We start from the raw sequence: 24,789 nt of genomic DNA on the forward strand, positions 1-24,789 counted from the left end.
AAGAATTTGTTTCGGGAGAAATTTCCAGGACGTTCTGTGCCAGCAAAAAGCACCATTCAGGAATTGATTGAAAAATGGCGGCGTACAGAATCGGTTCAAAATGCTCCCAGAAACAGACGACCATCTGTCTGCACACCTGAATTAAAGATGCAGGTGGAGGAGATAATGACAAGAAGTCCTCGAAAGTCAACCAGGAGATTGAGTCAACAGGTTCATGCGAGTGAGAGAAGTTGCAGACGTGTTTTAAGGGGACGAAGTTAAAACCGTACCGGATAAGTGTTGTGCAAGAACTGAAGGAGCCTGACCTGCAGAAGAGGGTGCATTTCTGTTCATGGCTGTTGAGCAATGTTGCCAGTGGTTTCTTGGGTCCACTAATGCTCATCATGAGTGACGAGGCGTGGTTCCACCTGTCTGGGTACGTAAATTTCCAAAACAACCGGTATTGGTCGACAGAAAATCCACACGTAATCCACCAGGTACCCTTGCATGATGAGAAGATTGGTGTTTGGTGTGCCATTTCCGCCACACGCGTTATTGGGCCCATATTCTTTGAGACGACAGTGAACAGTGACGTGTATATGGGAATTCTGGAGGAGTTTTATACACACTTGACCGAAGAGGAGCGTCAGTTATGTTACTTTCAGCAGGACGGTGCAACATGCCACACATCAGCTGCATCATTGTCCCTTGTGCATGAGATGTGTACACCAGAGAGGACAATCAGCAAAGGCTTGTGGCCTCCTCGGTCACCAGACTTGTCCACGTGTGACTTTTACTTATGGGGACTGTTAAAGGGAAGAGTATACGAAACAAATCCACACACAATTGAAGAACTCAAGACCAGGATCCAGGATGTCACCAATAGCATTACAACACAAGAACTGACAAGGGTATATATGAATCTCCTCAATCGTGCTCACATGTGTGTTGAAGTGGGCGGAGGACACTTTCAGCACCTGCTGTGAAGGCTGCTGTGAAGGTGAGTAGTAATATTCAATACATTTCATTTATGTGTTGTAGTTAATCATATTCAATACATTACATTTCATTTTATGTGTTCACTTTACGGGCCGGTTTTACGTGCCGAACCCTGTATTTATTCTTGCAACTTCTCCAAAAATTACTTTATAAATTTAGATGTGAAACCTTTTAAATGGCATTCTAGCTAGCACACAAATATATAGTCCATTGTTTATTTACAATGTAACATAATTAACTGGTCGTAGCTGAGCAATATTTCGTTTCTCTTTACTTTCTCGAGGGAAAGTATGACATTTTATTTTTTCTGTTGATGTTTAAAATTAATTGATAATCTTCTTTTCAGGGAGGCGATTGCTAAGGGAAATTATTGTAATGAAACTGCATCTTTTGTCCCTACTTTTGGTGCCGTCAAACACTCTATATAACGTACAAGCATGAACCTGGCCACTACTAAAGCAAAGATTAAGTAAAATGATTGGAAGGATCATCGAGTTAAAAGCATAACGGCAAAACTTTTGTTGGTGGATGACGCTAGTAGAGTACTTGTAAGTTATATTTTAATAGTCAAAAAATAATTTATCATTTCCTACCTTTTTTTCTTCTTGGGTTGTTTTAGTGCTTTTGTTGTTGTTGTTGAAATCGTGAAAATCTGATATAACAATAATAATAGAAGAAAGAATATTAATATTAAAGTATTTTCGTTAGAATGTCTGTGTTACTTATTCTAGTCTTTCTATATTCAACAGGTTTCCGGTACTGTTCAAAATTTGGAGATTCTTTGTCAGTGCAACAAGACTGTAATGGATGGACATTTAAGACTGTATCTCGCATTTTCGCCCAATTGCGCATTCTGCACGGAAAATATTTCGGCCAGGTATTTCCTCTTCTCTTCTGCTTCCCAGTAAAAAGCAAGACACATACGTAAGATTACTGGAAGCAATCAGGGATGAAGCTGAAAAATTTGAACTGATTTTCAAATTGTAAGAAGTTTCTATTGATTTTGAGAGAGCAGCAATCAATGCTGTAAATCAAGAAATTCCCGATATAAAAATCAGAGGGTATTTCTTCCACTTCTCTCAGTCTGTGTGGATTAAGGTTCAGAAGTTAGGATTTTCTCAATTGTACAAAGAGAACTCTGAAGTGGAAAGAGGGATTCGATGTGCAGCAGCACTACCTCTAGTATCAACTTTACAATTAGATGTAGCGTTTGTACGTTTGCAAGAAGATGCGCCTGACGTTCCATTTAAGGAGAAGTTTCATGATTATCTTATAGACACATGGCTGGATAATGGTGACTCGTTATTTACTCTGCAAGTATGTTTTCTTCCCTACAAAGATAGCTGGCGTTTAGTACAAGTTTCTTTTTAAATTATTGAATCATTAATTAAACTATTCCGAGCATTGTACAGTAAAGCATTTTATTCCAGTAGCACCTCATGTAATGTAATATAGATTTTCTTGCGACATGCATGTATTAAAGATTCAGCATTCACTGATTTCTAAATTATCAAAAGAATGAATTCCTTTGATTCACAAAAGAAATAAATTAAGTTTTACTCAAAATTTTGTTATCGATTTTCCAACGCAGATTCTCCTGCAATCCTTTAAATCTTTAATGTGCTAATTATGTATTTTTACCTATTTGTACTGATTTGTGGAATCACTATGAAAACGATCAAAAACGAACCATTAACAGTGCGGAAGGGTGACACACCAAATTACGAAGAAAGGCATCAAGGAACAACTTAGACATATATTCTTTCATTGAATTAATGAAAGACGAACAACGTGAAAATGAAAGACTGAGAGTACTTCTTTAAGTGGATAGTCAGGGAATACTTAGAAAGGTAACGTGGAGACGGCTTGAATACAGAATTCACCGCCTAAAAGATAGACTTAAGAACATTGAAATTGACGTAATTTCATATATTTATCCTGTTTCATATTATATCCACATGGAAATTTGATATACTATTTTGAGCGTGTTAGACTTAAGAACAGTGAATTGATGAAATTTCATATATTGATGCTGTTTCATATTATATCCACATAGAAACTTGATATGGTAATGGTAACTTGATTTTGGGGGTAATAGTAAAATTTATATGTTCTTGAAAGATATTTGAGTTTAATTTGTCTCAAAATAGAAGAGAGGCTGTAGTTGAGAATAAAATAAATCCCTCTTTGTTACAGATATGGAGTGAAAATTCCCTTGTATGTTATAAGGAGAAACGGGAAAAGGCCAAATGTGAGTTCCCGTTCCGCCTTAAGATAACATCCTTATCGGTTGTCTGTCAAAATATGTTTTGAGGGCATAAGTCGAAACGGGAAAAGGCAAAACAGTTGCGCAACACACATACATAAACATAAATCGACAAAACAGTTCCGCAACTATCTCATCGCTGTCGCCTACAGTCAGCAACTTCAAGGAGACAGAACATTTCTGTAGCCACACCCTCGCTCACCAGCTAAGCGTGGCTAAGCGGTTAGCGTACGCGCCTTTGGCGTGGGAGATCCAGGATCGTTTCCCGGCGGGAGATCATTTAGTTCGGATTCCACGTTAATCAGTAGGTCCAGTCTCATATATCCTCGCTGCTGAAAGGGACGTTAAACTCAAAATCAACTGAACTCAACCTCGCTCACCAGCGAAGGCAACAGAAAAGTTGCTGGACATTTGATATCACAATTTGGCGAGATTGGACAGAATTTGAAGAGATTAACAATGAGCGCGGAGTAAGGGGCTCAGACGACATATATAACATTATTATAACAAGTTCTTCTAAAAGTTTTTTTGCAATTTTCAGAAGTAAGGAGACATAGCTTCCCAGTAAATTATCCTAATTACGCCAATGCTATCAAATTTTTGAAGGTAGCGTGAATGAGTGGCAAAAACTAACAGTATTTTAAGTAACTATAGCTAATACGAACAGGAACAACTATTCGAATCAAAATATAACAATAACAACGAAAATATAATACGACTGGAAATAACTAACAAAACGAACCTTAGCGGCAATCCGAAAACACTGTACTATCATTGTACTCTCAACTGTTCTGCGTATAGTCATAAGATAAACTTGGCTTTCCTCATTCTGCCCGCGTGCTTTTCAAGTTTTCAAATCAGGCATTTTTATACTGTACAGTCGATTATATAATATATATATAATATATATAATACTGTATATTGAAATGTAAAGGAAATTGAGAATTATAATTTTATCTGTATTTTTTTCTAGTTGTAGAAAATCAATAAGTGTGTGTAGTATGACAGCGATATTTAATTATCAAATAATGTACCTACTTGTGTTATATTTATGTTGCTTGGAAAGCTCATTCCATTTACTTATAACAATGAAACACACTTCCTCCTACAATTTCTTCTTTAAATTTATATTAGAATATTCTTGCAATCTGTTTTATATAACGCTGGTCGTTTCTCTATTTCCTCAAATATATTTTTAGACTTTTTAAAAAACATTAAAGCCTCGAATATCTTCAGACATCATCGCTGTTGAACTGTACAAAGTTTAAAACCTTTAAAAGGATTGTTTGCCCACATTTCTGATGAGTATACTCGAGGTTTCATTAAATTAAGATTTTAGGGCTACGTACATCATTGTTGCCTTCATTAAAAATAATTTCATTGTTGCCATCAGATTTGTTCCTCAGTGATTGTTATAATTTAGCAATAAAAACTAGATGAATAATGACTCTTTCAGAAATAATCGGCTTAGACATATTAGCTTCCATGGCAAACACTTCTTTTAACGAATGGAACGAATTATTATGCGAAAAAAACTGGTATTTTTTTTAAATCTCCTTGATTAAAAGCACTTTGCCGCAGTGAACGGATTCCCATAAGACTCAATGTAATTTTAGTTGTCGCGCAACTGTTCCGTCGCCGAGCTGTTGTCATGCTTGGCGACACCTCGGCAACTTTTCTGTCGCCGTCGCCTCCGTGAGCGGACTCCCATAACACTCAATGCACTTAACCAGGGCAACAAGATAGTTGCCCGACAGAAAGTTGCCAGTAAGCGGTAAGCCTTAGTTACGCCTATCAGCATCATACTTATAGAGAGTGTCCACTAGTTATGAGACAGTATTCGGTCTCAGATGTAGTGAAGGTTGGATACAGATTGCTATTTTATAGCACATGTCGTAAAAGAAAAGCTTGAAGGAAGAATAAGAAGGCATTCATAGAGAATATATACAATATTATTTAGTTCTAAAATCATGTAGTAAAACTATCGTTTCATAAAGTAAATTATGTGGCAATTCTTCTTCCACAGGAAGGGTAGTGTTTTAAATATTATTAAATAAACGTGAAAGAACGTGGAGGAATTTAGTATTCAATAGATATTATGAAGTTATATGATAGAGAATTCGTTGTTCAACATTTTTGCGGTAATTTGATACAAGAGGCGATAGATACCTGAAAAATATTGAACAATCCTTACAAGTGCGCTAAATGTTGGACATCTCTGAACGTACTTATCAGTAGCATCATTTTACATTTTGCCATGAGAGTGGAGGGGGGGAGCATGATTATCCACCGACATAGACTTTCATGTTTTTTATGGTCTATAATTTATTAAAAAGCATATATTTCTCAAACTCGAGAGATAGAACAATTGTCCTCTGCCTCCCCAAAATCACGCCCTTAGTAGAATATAAGAGATAAAATAAAACAAATGTAGACAAACAGCTTATAAATTCAATTTTAATTTACGCTATTGTACTATGTACGTTATTGATAAATATTTTAGAAATCTTCCATAACACTGTATTTATTCCATCTAGGAATTAAAGCTTAATGCTTATATTCGCTATAAGAAAACAATTTTGTTTCTTTCCTCTAAATACTCGTCATCTGTTTCAACTAGAATATAAAGCAAACAAACAACATAGAACAGAGGAAAAAGCGGAAGGAAAAAATATATCTTCATTTTCCAAAACAAAAGAACGTCGATATAGGAGATAGTAAAAAAATAAATATAAGGAAGGATGAAAGAAATGCAAACAAACATAGAAATTCAATCATACCTGTTTCCTTTCTATTTCCTGCCATGTATTTGTTCTCTTTGTAAGCTGCAATTGGTAACGAATCTACTTGGAAGTGGGGATGGAAATTGGGTGAAGCAAGCTAGCTTAAAGGTTCGATTGGGTGGTGCGAGTTTCTTTCTGGTAAACACTTCTAACGTGGTCCTAGTGCAACAGACACAAAATTCTTTTCTATTTATATATTTTTTCCCTCTAAGTTCTTTTCTTTTCTTCTCTCTTTTTCCTAATTCTACTTTACTCAATCCGCTGTTTTGTTGTTTTGTATGTTTTCAACAAATCCGTATACCAGTGTATTTCTCTTATCGAAAAAAAAAAAACTTTGTATATTTTCTTCTATTTTTCTTCTTTGCTTGCTTTCAACGAAGCAAAGCTGTTTCTATCTTCACCTTCAACTAAGACGATGAAAACACAAAAAGAGCCTGTCGCATCATAAAGATATGTGCTTTTGAAATATTCTTTTTCTAAATACAGCTGACCAAATCAGTATTTCTTTAGGAAAATGAAAGGGTCTTCGATGATACTGTACCGTAGTTAATATAAATATTTCGATAGAATGTATAGTTTACGATCAGTTGTACAGGAACATTATTTTGACTGATACACATAATTGTTATCAAGTATATTTGAACATACCAACAAATAACTAGGTAGCTATGATGTTATAAAAGTTCTAAGCTCAACTAAGAAATATTTTAACGAAACGTGTAAAACGTTTAGGACATACAGTATATCTTGAATTTCATATGAAATCATGCCAAAGGTCATGGAAACGTGTAATCATCATACAGATTTTTTTGTCAATTGAATTTGTGAGCTGCAAGCATTGACCTAATTTTCACCCAGCATTGAGAATTATTTTTTTTTTCAAGATGGACACCGAATTATTTATAACTCCTGATCAAAAAATGATCATTCGCAACATTTTCAAATGATAATTTCCAGCTTTTTGGACAAATCCAGTTTTTCTTTTCTGTCTCGATTTATAACGGTAGATTAAGCTTAGGTCCAGCATTACCAAACCAAATCAAAACAATGTTAGAAGCATTGGAAACACCTCTCATTTCCACCTCCCAAGAAGGTCCAGTAAGTATCCGTAGCAGAAAAGGCAATGGATTTTGTTTGATGTGTGTGTGTGGATACAGCGGGGATGGTTACAGTAGGTTATCTTGCAAATGGTGTAAACTGTAACTGGAGGTTATTATGCAGTTCTCCTATAGAAGTTAAGTGGTCATTTTTGGCAGAAACGTTGAGGGAAATTGTCAAAATGCGTCCTTTTGCACAAGGACAATCCTTTAACCATATGCCGTGCGTCACCATGAAAGCTGTTCACGGTTGCGTCTTTATTTTGACATAATTATGTCTTTATATGTGCTGTAGATGACATTCTGGACGGCTTCCGAAAAACTTTTTATTATTATTATTATTATTATTATTATTATTATTATTATTATTATTATTATTATTATTATTATTATTATTATTATTATTATTATTATTAACGGAATAAACAAACTTGACTATCGATGACCAAAACGCTTTCAATTCTCAGCATCCTACGTTTAAGAGTAACACTACACTGGATATCTCAGCTTTCCTTTCATAGTTAGTCATGGAACTTGTCACAGTTCTCGTATATAGCTTAAGAAAGCTGAAAATTTATCGCCGCAGACACAAATGTTTGGGATTGGATGTTGCAATCTGCCAAAGCAATTGCAGAAATTATGGACGAGTTTAATGAACTAAGAGAAATTATGAAGGAAGTGCTTTTGTGTACAATTAAACCTCCTAGAGGGAAAAAGCCCTCGATCTCAACCGTTCCGGAGATATAGAGGAATAAAGGGAAGGCTGGTGCTCCGATATTTTGCGATTTTTTTTGAATATTTTACGTTAGTACAAGTAAAAGGTCTTTTAAAAATGAATAATTCCTTCATCCAGGAAACTGTAGTAATACGCCACCGTAAACATGAGGGTTACAAAACAGAAGAGTCCATAAAAAATTCTAGGGGAAGAATGTTTTGGACTGGGAAGGCGAAAATACCGGAGTTCCATTGTTGCCTGAAATAGGCGTGTAAGGTATCTATGTTCAGGTTTTTAGGTTTCTTGCTACGCTGAATCGAATAAAAGTATTATCAGTCAAATAGGATGAAAAATGTAAAAAAGGGGGTCATTCGAACTTTCCTAACATTTATAGTTTCTATAATTATTAACCGATCGGAACTGTATGTGATATACAGTATATAAGACGTACCGGTTTTCGTTTTTTAAGTTGAAGATACTATTTTTGCTTATTGATCCATACATTGCGTTTTGATATATGTCACACAACTATACACTGTCGTACTTACGTTTGGAACAATATGCATTTATGATTCATATTATTTAATTTGTTTTTCTATAGCACTTTTGCACAGATTATAACATTGTATTTTTGTTCACCCAATAACGTCTCTGTTCTTTTGGCAATGTAATTAACACATTTTTATATAATCTTCCTCATTTTCTACGAACTAACGACATGATATATTTGCATGTAATATCATACAATTTTGTTCTTAGTGTCAATGGCGTTTGTTATTTCTTAAGCTCCTTCTTTTTCCGGCCCCGGGTGAAAGCTATGCCACTCATCTCAACATTAAACACCACTTTTATTCCACCCTGGTGCATCTTTCTCAACGTTTGAATGCAATTTTCAAATATATTCACTCGCAACATAGCCGAAAATTCACAAAATATCGGAGCACCAACCTTCCCCTTATTTCTCTATATCTCCGGAACGGTTGGGATCGAGGATTTCCCCTGTAATGGGTTTAATTGTACGCAAAAACACTTCGTTTGCGCATAAACTTGTCCACAATTTCGTGTCACACTTGATTCGGTTTCCTCGTAAGATTTGCGTATTATTTATCACCATCTGACAAAGTTCCTACAGAAAAATCAATTGAAAACTAGAAATCAGGTCTCAAAGTGCTTCGAATTCACTTTAAACAGTAGCCGCCTCATACAGCCTCGGTACTGAAAATGTACGCTAAAGTACATCAACCAATCAACCAACCCAGGAAATAAATCTGTCCATGTTAATACTTTCTGCACATACAGAATGACTTGAACCTACAGTCAACGAACGCTCTGCAATTAGTTAAATATAGTTTTCAACGTTGTACCTATGCATTTGATACAACGAAATCAGTGAGTAAAGAATCAGGTTCTTATCGGGTGGTTAAGCTTTTTACTCTTCATCATAGAAATCTGTGAATAAAGTTAGTACCAGTAGGTCTATTTAAAAAAAAAATGTTCTATGCATAAGCTACAAAATAATTTATTAAATAACGATTTACTGAAAGTGTGTACTACAGATCAGAATCTCTCTGAAATTCTTAACTTTACACTACACAAAACCGAATTTGCAAATTAGGATTACTCTCTCTCTCTCTGACCAATGTAGCGTTTTCGTTTTTTTAAGTACTTTATCTTGTGATTTTTTGAAGAGCATGACATAATTTGCTGCAAAGAGTGTACGTGTGAAATAGAACCCATGACAAATAAGTTTATGGAAAACATATAATTAACGTAATCTCTGATTTCATATATAGTTTTCTTTAAGCAATGGTTAGTTGGTTTCCTTGGGTTTGTCAGAAGCTCCAAATAAAGATCCGTTGTTATAACACTGATTAAAGATTAAATTGCAATAATTATGTTTGACATTCCTGTTCAAGAATACCATTCGTACTCTCTTGAATCTGGGCCTTACAATAGCGTACCAATTAGTAATATAATATCACCTGTAATATTAAGAAGATTGGATTCTTAAGTACTATCAGATTGTTTAAAAAGAATTGAGCCTTTGGAAGTCAAAAGTGAGAATACATTTATTGTGGTTCGAAACATTATAAATTTAATACAACGAAACTAATTCTATTGATTGCCTATGAAACTCGAAGATTTAATTCCACATTTACAAGAGCTACCTTCGCCTTCTGTCCTTGGCCAACTGGATTCAATTTCTACTTTGTATTCGTCTTTCTTTGATATCCATCTTAATATTGTAATCCTATCTGCGACTAGGTCTTCCTAATGGTACTTTTCCCATTGGGTTTCCAGTTAAAAGTTGGGAAGTATTTCTACTTTCTTTCAGTCTGCTGTTCTGAGCCTCCTACAGACATGATGAACCTAACCACGTTTTGTAAACGGTATAAATTATGCAGTTTCTTGTTATGGGATTTCCGTTATCCCGTCCCTCTTGGATTGAATGCTCACTTCACAATGTTATTGTCAAGTACTTTCAGTCTACGTTTTTCCCTCACAGTAAGATGACATGTCTCACGACCACACAGCATAGTAGGCGTAATTATCGTTTTATATAAACTTCAAGATATTCGACAGAATTCGTGAAGACGAAATAATTTTAAATGCAGTTTTTTTGTTGTATTTGCCTTTTTTTCTTTTGTACCAATATGGAGTTTTTCATCAGTTTATTTTATTCCAATTGTTTTTTTTTAAGTAATTCTTTATTTGTTTAATATTCTTTGTCACATTTGACAATAATATCGATAGTATATGTCTATCAAAGTAAGAAATTCAAAATAATATTTAAAATGTATGTATTTTCTTTTACTAGATCCTAATTATTTTTATGCTTTCACCATCCTTTGTGACTCACATGTATTCTTCTCGCGATCTCTTAGGAATCTCGACCCCAGGTTGAGGATATTAGCTCAAAAGCAAATCGTGAAATTGGATTTTTGCATTGCAGTCTTATTAAACAGTATTTTAAAAATTACTTTTCCGAATGTGTTTGTGACAAATCTTAGCTCTATGCTAAAGATTTGACTCACGTAAATTTCGATTTTTGCAAAGATTCCTGAGACGAACTATTTACGTTAATCGAGAACTGTCTGTATTTTGCTGTATACAATTATTTCCGAAATTAGCGGCAACACATTTCTAAGCTCTAAGTCACTTCAGTCATATAGTATAAAATAGTTTTTAACAATATGTTTTTTGAACCTTATTATTAGATGCTTTGTACGAGTCTTTTCATACCAAAAACAACAGATTTGCCAGAGCGATATGAAAAATGAAATAAACATTGCTGACTGAACGGAAGCAATAACCTTGCACATGCTCATTAATGAACTCACTCTCTTGATGTTCTCTCATCCCATTTGCATTTCAACTTTATGCGTCGAAACAGTACATCCGCATTTAAATACGCACTGATTGTAATTAAGTTTACTGCTGGTGGTTGTCAACAACTCAGTGATATTTGAACAAATCTTGTACATGGTAAAAAGCTCTTTTGCTCCATAAAAAAATCGCAACTACAAAATTTGCTTTTTTCCTTTTCAGGTAGGGTGGGTGAAAGCGGATACAAAAGCTATTCAAGCAATTCACGATCACGTAATTACCCACAATCCTCGCGTTTCCGTTTCACACAACGATTACTCCACGTGGAACCTCCATTTGAAAGGAGTTCAAGAAGAGGATCGAGGACTCTATATGTGTCAAATAAATACTGATCCCATGAAAAGTCAGGTAAGTTATATCTCTTTTTTGACGTTAGTTTTCGTTTCTTGCATGATGGTAACCGGGGCATTCTGAATTATACCAAAGCATCAAACTTAATAAAAAGTTAGACCTATATGGGTCTGAAACTTAAGCACGTAGTATTCTAAAGAAATGGCCAACCCTGTATACTCTTAAATTATTATTATGTCCTTTTTAGTATTATTTATTATTTGAACTTTTTTAAAATCTGATGTGTTAAGTATTGGCTAAAACCTATAAGTAAGACAATACTCATCGAACTTTATTTACAAGTTGTACGTATGTTATTGGTAGGAGTATCTGTATTACTATTATATGTATTGTGTCACTTTAGGACTGTGTGTCACCACTAGAAGAATCCGAATGTTCAAAAATAGTGGTTGAACAAGGACCAATTTCTAGAACCGGTCGATGAACAGAGCCGTTTCTAGCATAAAGTCATGCTCTGTAAGTGGTAGAAATATGAGGCAGTAATTCATTTAGAGTTTGTTTCTGGTGGTAGAACCATGCATGTCGATCTGTATTCCGAATAGTAGAAGCGGATGTGTACTACATTACACCAGATATATCCTGCGTTGGTGAACTGAAAGCGAGCTCTCCTGCAATACTGTAATGCAAAACCATACTGCGCTCGAAAAACCCAACAAAAATGCATTGACTTGATGACATCGAACTTATGAACGATCCGGTATAGCCTATAATCCTGACCTTGCCCCTTTGGCATGGTTTTTGTTTTGGCATATGGCACACTTCCTGAAATCACAATGTTTCACCAGCCAGCAGGAGTTGAAAACAGTAGTGACTGACCTCTCCACTGACTTCTATCCTTAGCCAATTGGATCCAGTTTCTACTTTCTATTTCTATTTCTGTGAGATCCATCTTAAAAATATTGTCCTCCCATCTGCGCCTACGTCTTTCTAATGGTCGTTTTCCGGCTGGTCTTCCAGTTAAGATTTTGAAAGCGTTCATTCTTTCTTCCATTCTGGCTAAATGACCTGCCCACCTGAGCCTCCTAGATTTGATAACCCTAACAATGTTGGATAAACCATATAAGTTATGTAGTTTCTCGTTATGAAGATTCAGCCATTCCCTATTCCCGTTTTTCTTCGGTCCGAATATTCGTCTCAGGATATTGTTCTCAAATACGTTCAATCTATGTTCTTCGTTCCGAGTAAGAGACCATTTTTCGCAACCATACAGAACAACAGGCATGATTATCGTTTTATACATTTTAAAATAAGCTAAACAATATTTACACATTACAATCAACTATAATGTCAGTGATATATGGTCACTGACAGTGATAATAAATAAATAATGGTCATATTTTTTTCTTTAATATTGAGTTAGATCTGGACAATCTACGCAAAATTTGCAATCGATAAGTGAAAACTTCATCTTTCTAGAGCCTGTAGTTTCCGAGATCTCACTGTCGAAAGGATTTGCCACAAACATATAAACGTCAACAAACGTATAGTTTAAATAACTCCAGAGATGGCAGAACAATTCGTTTCCATTTATTTCGGAGAAGGCTTATTAAAATGCAAAGGCTTTGAACAGTATTTTAAAAGGGTAAACTTTATGAAAAAGATCTCTTTAAGTAATTTATTTAAAGTACACCTTTTTAAAAATATTTGTCTTTGTTATAAACGCGAAATCAGAAATAACCGTAAATCAAAGATTTGAAAGCTAAAGGTTGGAGCTCAGGCGCTCTTAATTGCTATTGTAGCAGTTCAATAGACAGATTGTTTCTTTCCCCTTCATTGGAAGCGGCATTTTTGAAACTGCTGGAGCATGTATTTCTTTATTTTTAATTAAGAGTTTACGTACTGAGTGTAACACTACTAATTTAAGCGATATCCTCTTCTCTCCTTAAGACCTAACTTTCAGAGGAGTACACTTTGGCTCAGTGGGACCGCTTACCTCTGGAGCTGGGGTCCCTGGGTCGGTCCCTTGCCAAGTAAGTTTGTAGTGCAAAACATAGTGTTCGTGGGTTTTCTCGGAGTACTCCTACTTTCTCATTCCACCAATTCTTCCATAACTATTCACTTGCTTTAATCATCATCTCCCTTAGCCTAAAGGCCATAACCGTGGGACGTTAAGTTGAACGATTTCAGTTTTAAATTTTCAGAAACAATGAAATTTGGATATAGCTACTTTTAATGAGTATTTATGCTAACTGTTATCTCTCGAACTTTAGAAATTAGTGAGACACTTGAAAAAAAATTAACCTCTTCTTTGCCAACTAAGGATACATATTTCCAAACATTCTTTCTTATCCCCTACTTCTTATTAGTTACAAAATAAGCATTCTTTTCAAACTTTTACGTTTCTGGTTATATTTAGAGTAACCTGGACATTGATAGGTGAGTTACTTCTACATTTTTATAAATTAGTGTATATGCTTTTCTTTTTTTTTAAAAAAAAAAAATGAATGTGTGTTCCACGTCTTATATTCACATAATGTGCTTTTCGCCTTATCTTCATTAAAACGTTCTTTTGCTGCATTTAGCAAAGAGCATCATCAAACGAAAGCTTGTATCTTCTTTCCAGAATCACCTTCTTTATTAATTTGAACACAAAATCTTGCCATCAAATTACTAATACCACATAAGAACAAAAACTTATTAGGAGATACAGAGAAAGCAGTGTATACAGATGCGTGTGTCAAAGAAAGAGAGAAAGAGAGAGAGAGAGAGATTAATTTGAAATCCTGCATTTTCGCTTCCCTTTCATTGAATAACAAGGCATTTCTCGAGCCTTTTATTAGTTATGCAATATTAATAATTTGTTTCCGATTAAAGTGTCCATTAGTTTGTTTGCCTTACAACTTAATTATGAATGCCGTATCGTAGGAAGAAACATACAGCTCTCCCACCCAGCCTGTCTTTGTAGAAAGAGGAAAACAGTAACAAAGATGGTTTTCGCTTTCAAGTTTGAAATAGAGAACACCTATTTATCTTTGACTATCCTATTTACTCTCTCTCGATATATATATATATATATATATATATATATATATAATAAGTAATATGTATAATGTGTGTATATGCCTATCTTTTATAATGAAGAGAGAAGGCTGTGTGAAAGAGAGCAAGGGAGATAGCGAAATATAGCAGATTTTCGTTGTGTCTCTGATTTGATTCGAAAAGCGAGCTCCTCTCTCATACTACGAGACTCTTTTTTTTATTTTGTCTCTGTGAGTAGTGGTCTCTCTGTCTCTCTGTCTCTGTTTCTCTCTCTCTCTCTTAATATGAGTGACTTTACCTTGCCTTGCCTTGACTTGTCTGTCTGAATGAATAAGGCTTTATGAACCAAAGCGTGGCAAAATGAAGAGTTCATTAAATTCTTTTTTTTTTCTATACAAAATGAACTACAGCAAAAGGGGTCTTTGGGAAAGAAGGGTTCGGGGAGGGAGGAAAGGAAATGATGGGTAGAGAACCAAATAGGCTTAAGTCAAGACTCTAAACATAAATGGCCATACTACCTTCGATATTTGCACTCATTAGTTCCGGATCTAATATCTCCTTTTTCCTCTTACTCTCTCGATTCTTGCTCACATACATTTTCTCTATTTATCTCTCTTTGAGATCCTCCTACGTGTTTCAAAGACTTTTATGGGTGTGTGTGTATTTTTATTAAGGACGATGTAAATTGAATTGCTTTTCGTAAGACATTTCTAATAAAATAGTTTTCTTCCATTCATCTTTTTTTTTTTTTTTTTTTTTTTTTTTTTTTTTGTCAGATTGCCTGTTATCTTCAATTTATTTAGTGTTAGTTACAATTATAGCTACTTGTGATTTTTCTCATCCTAAGATATTCAAGATTAATTTTCCAAATATTTTTTCCTGATTTTTCTTTCTATATATAAAATCTTTGGTGAACATGCTTTTGTTATTTCATGTATCTTTTGATATTGCGTATTACAGCATTATAAAGCTTATTAACACTGCCTTCTCAATATAATTAGTTAAAAGAAATTCTTCCTTCAAGTCATTGTACCGGAGATAAAAGTGCTTAATAGAAAATGAATTAGCTGGTATATACCTAGAATACCTTTCCGAGAGTTTTTCTTATCTTCTTATGTGTAGAAAATAGTACCAAAAAAGTTTCGTTATTAAGAAATGTAAAGAATATATTTATTGAATATTTCGGGAAGAATCATATCTTCCCTTTTAATTTCAACCAACATCTACCCCGGTGTCGGCATTTAAATTAAGCGAAGAAAGTATTATTATGAAGTTAGTGGGATTGAAGTGTTCGATGAAGTACGTTACTTGCAGCCAGAAAAGAAGTTCAAAATACAATAAATAGTTAACCAAAGCAGACTTCGACTGGGGCCATGCCATTTTGCCATTTCTCAGTCAAGGAGCGAGTGCATTCCATGACGAGTTCAAACTCTGTGATACGAAGAAGTCCTCAACCGAAAGTTGCATTGTCCGGCCAGAGAAGTGACAATCGGTAAAAGAGACACCAAGAAGATTATCATACTGCTTACTCATAGTCTCACAACCCTTTTGAAAGTCATCTGGGAGTGTACTATTATACAACATAAGGATAAAATATCTGTTAAGGATACAATTGCTGAATGCTTGCGTACATTTTATTTTAAAACTTTAATGTTTCACGATTATGCGCCGAGACTAAGGAAGATGAATGATAACGGTGGAATGAAGCAAGTGGAAGGAAACCGAAGAACCCCGTGAAATCCTACGAACGCGGTGTTGTTTCAACACAAAGTTCACTTGGCCTGGGCTGGAATTGATCCAGGGACTACATAGCAAATGTGAACATTCACCACTGACCCATCGGTACTTCTTCATTTCATGCAGTTCAGCACTATGGTATCTACAGTGATTGTTTCTTGTCGACAGAGTAAGACATTGTGGTTAATCTCCAATAAGAACCACTTTACCAGCAACAACTTCTACGGGTATAGAGGTGGTTTTGGAAACCCTCCTTTTATTTAATCACAATCCTGATTGTTTACGATTGTCGTAGAAATTGAATGAATAACATGCCATGGCCCGTCCCTAGCCCATGATGAAAAAGAAGACAGATCCTCTCCGACACAATCAAGCTGCATCTTCAATATGTAGTTCGACAGTTTGGGATGGGGCTCGGAGCTCAGGGAAGTCCGTAGATATTTTCGTTATATCCTTTCGAATGATCAACTCCCATAATATGAATAGTGAAAAAAAATAGGAACAGTCTACCAGACAACGAAGGCTTGGGCCAAATCTTTAATGTCAACTAATTCGTGGCACCGAATCTGGGACGGTACATGCGACCTCGTCACGGTCTTATCGAGATAGGTGGAACTCTCATATGAATTGCCGCTCCTACCGGCAGAGGTGAGGAGACACCTATCTGCCGAAATGGACACTTAGGTTTTGTCCTTGGGACCAGAAGATAAGACTGAATGGAATCCTTACACATAAAAGAGAGGTAGTTGATATGCCCTGTGGATCGAACGACCCTACCGAATGAAAGTAGGTGATCCGTCCCAATAAGTGACTATACATACCATGGGTTTAGGAGGTAGCTAAGCTACACATACTTCAACACATATTACTTTAACACATAAAAGAAAGAAAGTCCCGTATTGCTTGGAGGTGCCTACAAGAGGATGAAGCCTAAGTGGATTCCCAAAGGACCATATCTGCGAAACCACACAGCCTACATCAATCTTTGGCTCCGATAATGTACAAAGTGCCTCAAAAGTGAGAAGAGGAGTTCCTGTATTGCTCGGATGATCCAACCGGGAAGAGAAGGCCGATTTACTGTCTGAAGGGTGAACAAACGGTGTCTGAAGAAAGATGTCAATCCTAGGTATAGAGGTAACGATTTCTAATTCCAAAGGAAAGGGCGGAATCTCTCCAAAGTGACTTAAACGTATCATTGAAATTGGGATCAGATACAGGATTATATTGGCGTATTCACGCTGCCTCTGCGTAGCATGCGGTGGCTATTGAACGACAGATTTAAGCAGGGCCGGAAATGATCAAGCTTCTGGGTTTGTCTGAGGCTCCCGGAATTGGGTTGGACTCTGCCAGGCTGTGACCAAACACCATGGACGTAGGTACGTGGAGCTTGTACTGGCGGGAGGTAATTTTGACTTCTAACACTCGGGCGCCATGCTTACAGACCATGGAAAGATCTGACTCGCTAGCAGGGCCGACTCGATTAGTAGGAAAAACTGTAGGTATTTAGGACTTCGGTCTCGCCGCACAATGAGCGTATCCTACTATCTTCAAAACAGACTAATGATCAAAATAGAGGAAATACAGGCCACGTGAACGTTAAGCCACACCGTGACGACGGAAACGTGACGCTGGATCACTCTCCATCTAATGTTGTCTTCAACTCTTTTCTTATATAGTATATCCTCCGATTGGCTCTGTTGCCGTCGACAGTATCTCTCTTACTATGAAACCATCCTGCTGCACTTTCCGAGACCAACCTGTCGCCTCGAACACATCACTACCAGCGCAGTATGTTACCCGTAGTATCACTACTTTAGCTAGGGATCCACCTATAGCAGCCAGAGGAATGACATTTATCATATAACAAACAATCCAGTTTGTCATTGATTCTCTCAGTAAGAAAATTGTGACCTGGATTGAAGATGTTTTGATTCGCTGCCTCATCATCCTCATGCCCAAGATTTTGACGTCCAACCTAAAAAAAAACATATTTGTTTTCTTCCTCCAAAAAAATTGCTAAACGCCACTAGATAGACTTATACATTGGCTTTTTACAAGTAAATTTCGTGAGTTTTGAGGGGCACTGTAGCTCAGTTGTAGAGCCTTTACCTCTGGTGCGTGGTGTCCGTAATTCAATCCTTGGTCAAGCAAGTTTGTGGTAGACAACATCGTGTCCATGGGTTTTCCCTATAGTTGTCCTATTTCACCCTATATTCGCATTCCACCAATTTTTCCATCATCATTCATTTGCCTTAATCATCTGTCTCCCTTAAACTAAAGATCAAAACAGTAGGGCGTTAACTGAAATATTTCATTTAATTTTTTCGCGAGAGTTTTGGACTTTGCTATGTTCTTCCACAACAGAGACCACCATTTAGCCTCTTTCCAGAGCTACTTCAAACTGCACCTCTCGGAGACAATTGAAACAGCTATCGACTTATCAAACGACGCTTTTCTCATTTGAAAAGAAGTCGCTCATCCTTAACGACTCATTGTCGCTCATCCTCATTGCCGCTCTTCAACTTTCAATTCTACAAACATTTTTATACCACTTTGCTCAAAATAGTCCCGTAGCTAGACGTCCTTTCCTCCATTCGTTGGGATAAGTTGACTTCGTCAGTTTCAGTAACGCAAATATAACATATCAATCAATTATGACGTAGTCAATGCGGTAGTACAAAATTGCTTTTAATGTGTTTTTCTATCTTTGTAATGCTTCAAGATTCAGTATAATTGACACAATATTAACAATACTATTTTTAAAACCAGTAATCGATTCAAACAAAATAGATGGCTTTTAATTATATTTTGTAAACATAAATGCTACTTTAACATTCCCTTTAAGCGAATTAAAACTACAAGCTCGAATGTGTCAATTATAAAAGCAAATCACATTTAACATTATTTTATTATTATTAAAAAACAAGTAGCAAACATCTCATCTTATAACAAGTAACAAACATGAATACAAACGGTTTGGCTGGTAAATGATTATACCCTTCCTTTGTCTATCTTCAATGTGAGTTTTAATCTGACAAGCTAACATGAATAGTACAAATATGTTTCTACATTTTTCTTTTATTTCGTTGCAAATTAGATTCAGGAAGATACTCATAGGTATCCACAGCAATGCCGATTAAATGTAGACTTTAAAAAAACGTTGGTACAGAAGTTACAACATCCTTGACATTCATTTCAATGAAAGCATCGAATCTTGTAGAGAAATTCTGGAAACGTTATTCTCTAATGAACGCGAAAGGTCTCATTACTGTTTTAGCATCTTATGTGAATATCGTCCCGGGTTTGATTCTCGAAGAGAGAGAAAACATTGACACCTGAACGCATTAAGGTGGTTCTGATTCCACTTTAATATCTAGGTCTACGTCTCGTATAGCCTCGGTGCTGAAAAGGGAAGTTTAAACTTCAAAGAAAAGGAACTCGTAAACAAGCAAGCAGACAGAGATGCTAACCCATGGGAAAATCCAATATTGTGAGATTTTTTGACAATGAATTCTTGAAATGGGATAAAGGGAACTTTAGTAAAAATTGCCAGGATTTATGGACTTTTCCAGATATCTATTCTATTGAAGCCAACAAAATTGTCTATGAGCAAGTAGATACATGTGTAACGTTATTTAAGATTATCTTTTGTTACATATATTTGCTCATAATTCGTGTAAGTCATCACGATTCGGTACTTTAATTTAGACACTTAATTGCAAAAACTAACAATTGCATACCTTGAAAATTAGGCGCATCAAATGCATAGCACAACTAACTTTTTATTTTCAAAATTTCATGAATAATCTTTCTGTTGTCTTAGCAACAAGAAACAGCTCATCTCTAGTTATAATAACTACCATTACATGAATATCAATCTATCTCAACATTATTACATTTTCTTCTTCTTCTTCATAACATATTGTGCACTTTTAAGCACCGTTGCCCAAAATAGCTACTATTAAAAATGGAAGTAATTTATAGATCAGATATACAATATCGTTGTACAGGGATCTTCAATATAATACTAATTGTCAAATTGTCTTTCTATAAAATGAATGTTAGCGTAACGTTAATTTACTCTGGTATTTGAAACAAAAAACTGAAAGCTGATTTAATGGAAAAAGTTAAAATGAGAAACCATACGAAATGACTGAAAAATAAAATTTATCTAGTTTTATTACGTTGAATGAAAGATCATGGGACAAAAGAGTGATGGAAGTACTAAACTCATAATAAAATGCACTTACAGTATTTTCATCAGCATTTTCAATTGATTCTTTCAATTAAAGAAAATACGTGTTTATACGCTGTTTAATAAACATAGACAATCGGAATTTTTGGTTAATTTACTCATAGGAAATTGTTAATATACACCTAGTTTCATTGTTTATATATTCAAAGTTTTGAAAATTTAGATGTTAGTGTAGCGTGGAAATTCAAGAATAAAATGGGAATTCCTGTCTCTCGAGATGGGATTTTATAACCTTTCAGGTTGACATCATTGCAAACAAATAAAATAGCCTTTAAAAAAAAACACTCAACTTTGTCTTATTATCCTGTTGCAAATTGTTTTATAAAGGCAGTCGTATTTAAGGTCACTTTTCGCTGTCAGCAGACACTGTTGTCAAGAAGTAAGTAAGTGGAAAAGTTTTAGTGAGTAGGAGTAATTAAAGGGGAGTAACTTATAAGGGGAGTAATTAAAAGGTAATAACCGGACACTTCTATCCAGCATCCTTCCTAGGAAGGCCAATTGGGTTGGACACATCTTGCGAAGAAATTGTCTCCATACCGCCATAGAAGGAAAGATGGAAGGGAAGCGAGGAATAGAAAAAACAAGAATACAGCTGATCGATGATTTGAGAAATAGGAGTAAGTATTGGGAGTTGAAAGAGGAAGCTGAAGATCAAGAAGATGTAAGAAAAATTTCCAGGCCCAAATTTAAAATTGAAAACAAAATACTCATTAGGTCCCAGAACCTGCCGAAAGCCAGAATTCTTAATAATAATAATAATAATAATAATAATAATAATAATAATAATAATAATAATAATAATAATAATAATAATAATAATAATAATAATAATAATAATAATAATAACCAAAAATTCTTAGATACGCTGGCAAACACTAACCTCTTAAGACTTGACAGAACATAAATCTTGAATCATTGTGCTTTTTATTTTGTCGACGGTCTAGGTGCCAATGATATTATTGCAATTTCTGTCGAAATTTTCGAATGTTTAAATTTAAATTTGGTTTCACAGGAAAACTGCCCCGTATGACCATCTTCCTACGAACGATGAATATTTCATATGAGTTTCACTTCATTGATATATAATATGTTTAGAATCTTTAATGCGTTTCGAAAGATCTTATGTTGACTCGTCGGTGTATTCCACACCTGGAATATATTTTTTCAGTCTAGTATGTGTATGTGTTCCTTTTTGGCATCCCGTTATAAATGTCTTGTCATGCACATGTCTTCACAGACCCATATCCAAAGGGGGTCTAGGGGGTCGGGCCCTCCCGAAATTTTTGCTGGCCCCTCTAAAATTTTCGTGGTATTCTTCAAAATAAACTATAATATGGTGAACAAATATAATACGGTTGGATGGGGCCTCCTAACTTCTAGTCCCCCCCCCCTACATTTTTTGGCTGGCTACCGGCCTGTGTTTTCATAGACAGGTAAGAAATTAACTCGCACCAGAAATTAACTTTCTCTTAAACTAAACTCATTGTTGTGTTGTTATTAAAATACGTTTCGTAAATATTGACATATTAATAAAATTTCAAATATAGTTGTGAGAAGCTCGTAGCCAGAGAGGAGGGAGGACAGACAATGCTAACCCTAAATAATATTTTGCTTACTCTAAAACAGAACGTTTTAGAGTTTATTTAAATTGAGTCAAAGTTAGATATGAAATTCATGCAATTTTATTTACCAATCTCAATTCAATTTAGCGTATTGTACTCATTTCTGTGACGAAAGATATGCTTGTTACTTAACACACCAAATATATCCACTAACACATAAAAAGTAGGTAATTCAGCTCAATTTTGTATCATGTTTTCTCCTTAATGTTTGTACGTGTTGATGAATCTTGGTAATGTTGGATTTGTGTATCCTAAAAATTGCCAGTTCAGTAATATATCATTTACTAAATAAGCTAAATGTAATAAGAAATAAGCCTAGGGATAGTTTTCGAGATATTGAAAGAATGCGAAATTTCGCAGCGTTAAAAAGCATGTAGTTTTTTTTCAATTGTTGATTTGATTTTGTATTTATTGTCCCTTCCAACAACAAAGGTATGTGAGATGTGAACCTACAGCTTAACCTGAAATCCGAACCACATTGGCTCCAGCCGGGAATCGAACCTAGGTCTCCCACGCCAAAGGCGTGTACACTAACTATTTAGCCATGAGGGAGGTCAGTTGCTAATAATAATGCATAGCTTTCATTGTGATGGAAGAAATTGTTCAACAACTATATATTATACCAAATTACGCTGTTAACTAACAGATGGGTCAATCCATCTAGAGTGGTTCAGAAATTATGAATATGGTTGCTCGACCATCTCCGAAAATTATAAAACTGTGAGTGTGATGAATCGTGTGTATGAGAAGGTCAATAATCATTCATGTTGTCGTATGTACAAGTGTTCCTGAATGGCAGCCATCTTTGTTGTCGGTGGAGTGCCAATTTTTGCATTTGCAAGCGTTTACGAAAACTACAGTTGCTCAGAATGTACGGATCAGACGAACACCAAACAAAAACTAGTATTTAGGAGAGAGACTAAGGTACACGGTGAATATAAACTTTTTTGTCTAAATACATATGCAGGGTTGCAAACCAATACATGAAATCACCAGAAAAACTAGAGAAAATTACACTTTTAAACGGGCTGTATTTTGGAATGACATAAAGTGGGGGGTTCATAAGTTTTGTGCTGAATAATATTGCATGTAAAGATTCTGTAGAAATATCCACAGCTATGATACTACTGGCACCGACATTTGTGATTTTGATGCCATTTTTGGGGTGTAATATCTCATGAGGGCAAAGTCCTAAAAAAATTGCTGCTTATGCCACATAGTAATTCTGTATGTGAATAAACTATTGCTTAAAACTCATGACCGATATTGCATGAAGAAAAAGTGAGGACATAGTAAAAACGTGTAAAAAGCACATGCGTGGTGATGGTTATAGCTCAGAAAGATTTAATTGTTTAGATATATTTTATGCTAGATCTCAAAAACTATGCATGGTGCAGCAATTAGGCCCGGTTTTGCTTCTGTGCGGATATGCTAAAGCTTGCGAGTGGCCTTTGTTCCATCTTTCTAGCTCCATAATCATTGCCACGTCTATATCGTAGGGGTTTAGCTTCCCCTTACACCCACGACATCCATCGTCGAACTGGACCGAGGTATTAAAGCACTTAATGTATAAGCAAAGTATCATTGAAATCCAATCCCAGTTACGGAAGTTAATATGTTCACAACGTTGAATTACATCTATCCTAAGTACAGGGTGCGGCACGTAAAACCGGCCCGTCGTAATGTTATGGTATATTGCGTTTCTGGCGACAATTAACTTATTTTCAGCTTCCTACCAAGAGAAAGCGCGTCAAGCCGGGGTCGAGACACGTATCCTGTAGGTGCACGTGTATAGCAGCTGCAGTTGCAGCCAGTAAAACGTGTCCAAGCCAGTTGAGAAGTAGGTCTCGCTGTATGAAGTCGGGTGAGTGTGTGGTAACGCCGTATCCTATAACCGAGCGTGTTGCCATTGCCTCCTCGGTCACCAGACTTATTCACTTGTGACTTTTACTTGTAGGGACTGTTAAAGGAAAGAGTAGAGCCTATATGATACAAATCCACAAACAATTGAAGAACTCAAGACCTCCATCCAGGATGTAATCAACTGACAAGTGTATGAATCTCTTCACATATGCTCAGAAGTGTGCTGAAGTGGGCGGAGGACAATTTCAACACCTGAAAACATTTCATTTCATTTTATGTGTTGAATTTGTTTAATCATTGATTATGTTCATCATCTGATGTCTTATAAAGGGACGGGCAGGTTTTACGTGCCGCACCCTGTATATATAAAACTACATGAACTGACAAAAAAAAAAAAAAGACGTACTTCCGGTTGATGTGGAAATGCGAAATTTAGCATGAATGTAGCTTTCAAGTACTAACCCACAGGAAAATTGCCAAAAGTTTTAATATTTTTAATTTTTAGGGGATCTAAAGGGCGGATGAAGAAATTCTCTGATATTTAAATGGGCCCTTTTTTGGACTTATAATCTCATATTTTAGGTATTTGGAATTGGAATAAAAGCTTTAAATTCGGTATGATTGTAAGTTGCCGTTAGCGTTACTTGCCAAAAATAAAGATTTTCAACCGTACAGAGATTTTATGGGGAACCGAAAGGTTTTTCCAATGTTATTTTTATGTGTCACCTCCTACGCCACAAAATATTTAGGCACTTT

General features: G+C 35.6%; 1 protein-coding gene across 2 annotated transcripts in view; it reads left to right on the forward strand.

Annotated features, from left to right (window-relative positions):
* LOC145675724 (lachesin-like) overlaps nucleotides 1-24,789 on the forward strand; it is a 1,095,594-nt gene that overhangs the window by 874,220 nt on the left and 196,585 nt on the right. For both annotated transcript variants that reach the window (XM_081746357.1, XM_081746347.1), the window contains exon 4: nucleotides 11,389-11,574. In XM_081746357.1, the coding sequence (XP_081602483.1) occupies nucleotides 11,389-11,574 (186 nt within the window). The remainder of the gene's footprint in view (nucleotides 1-11,388; nucleotides 11,575-24,789) is intronic.

The sequence above is a fragment of the Thermobia domestica genome, chromosome 2 (assembly GCF_964235325.1).
Source record: "Thermobia domestica chromosome 2, izTheDome1.hap1.1, whole genome shotgun sequence".
In the NCBI taxonomy this organism is placed as follows: domain Eukaryota; kingdom Metazoa; phylum Arthropoda; class Insecta; order Zygentoma; family Lepismatidae; genus Thermobia; species Thermobia domestica.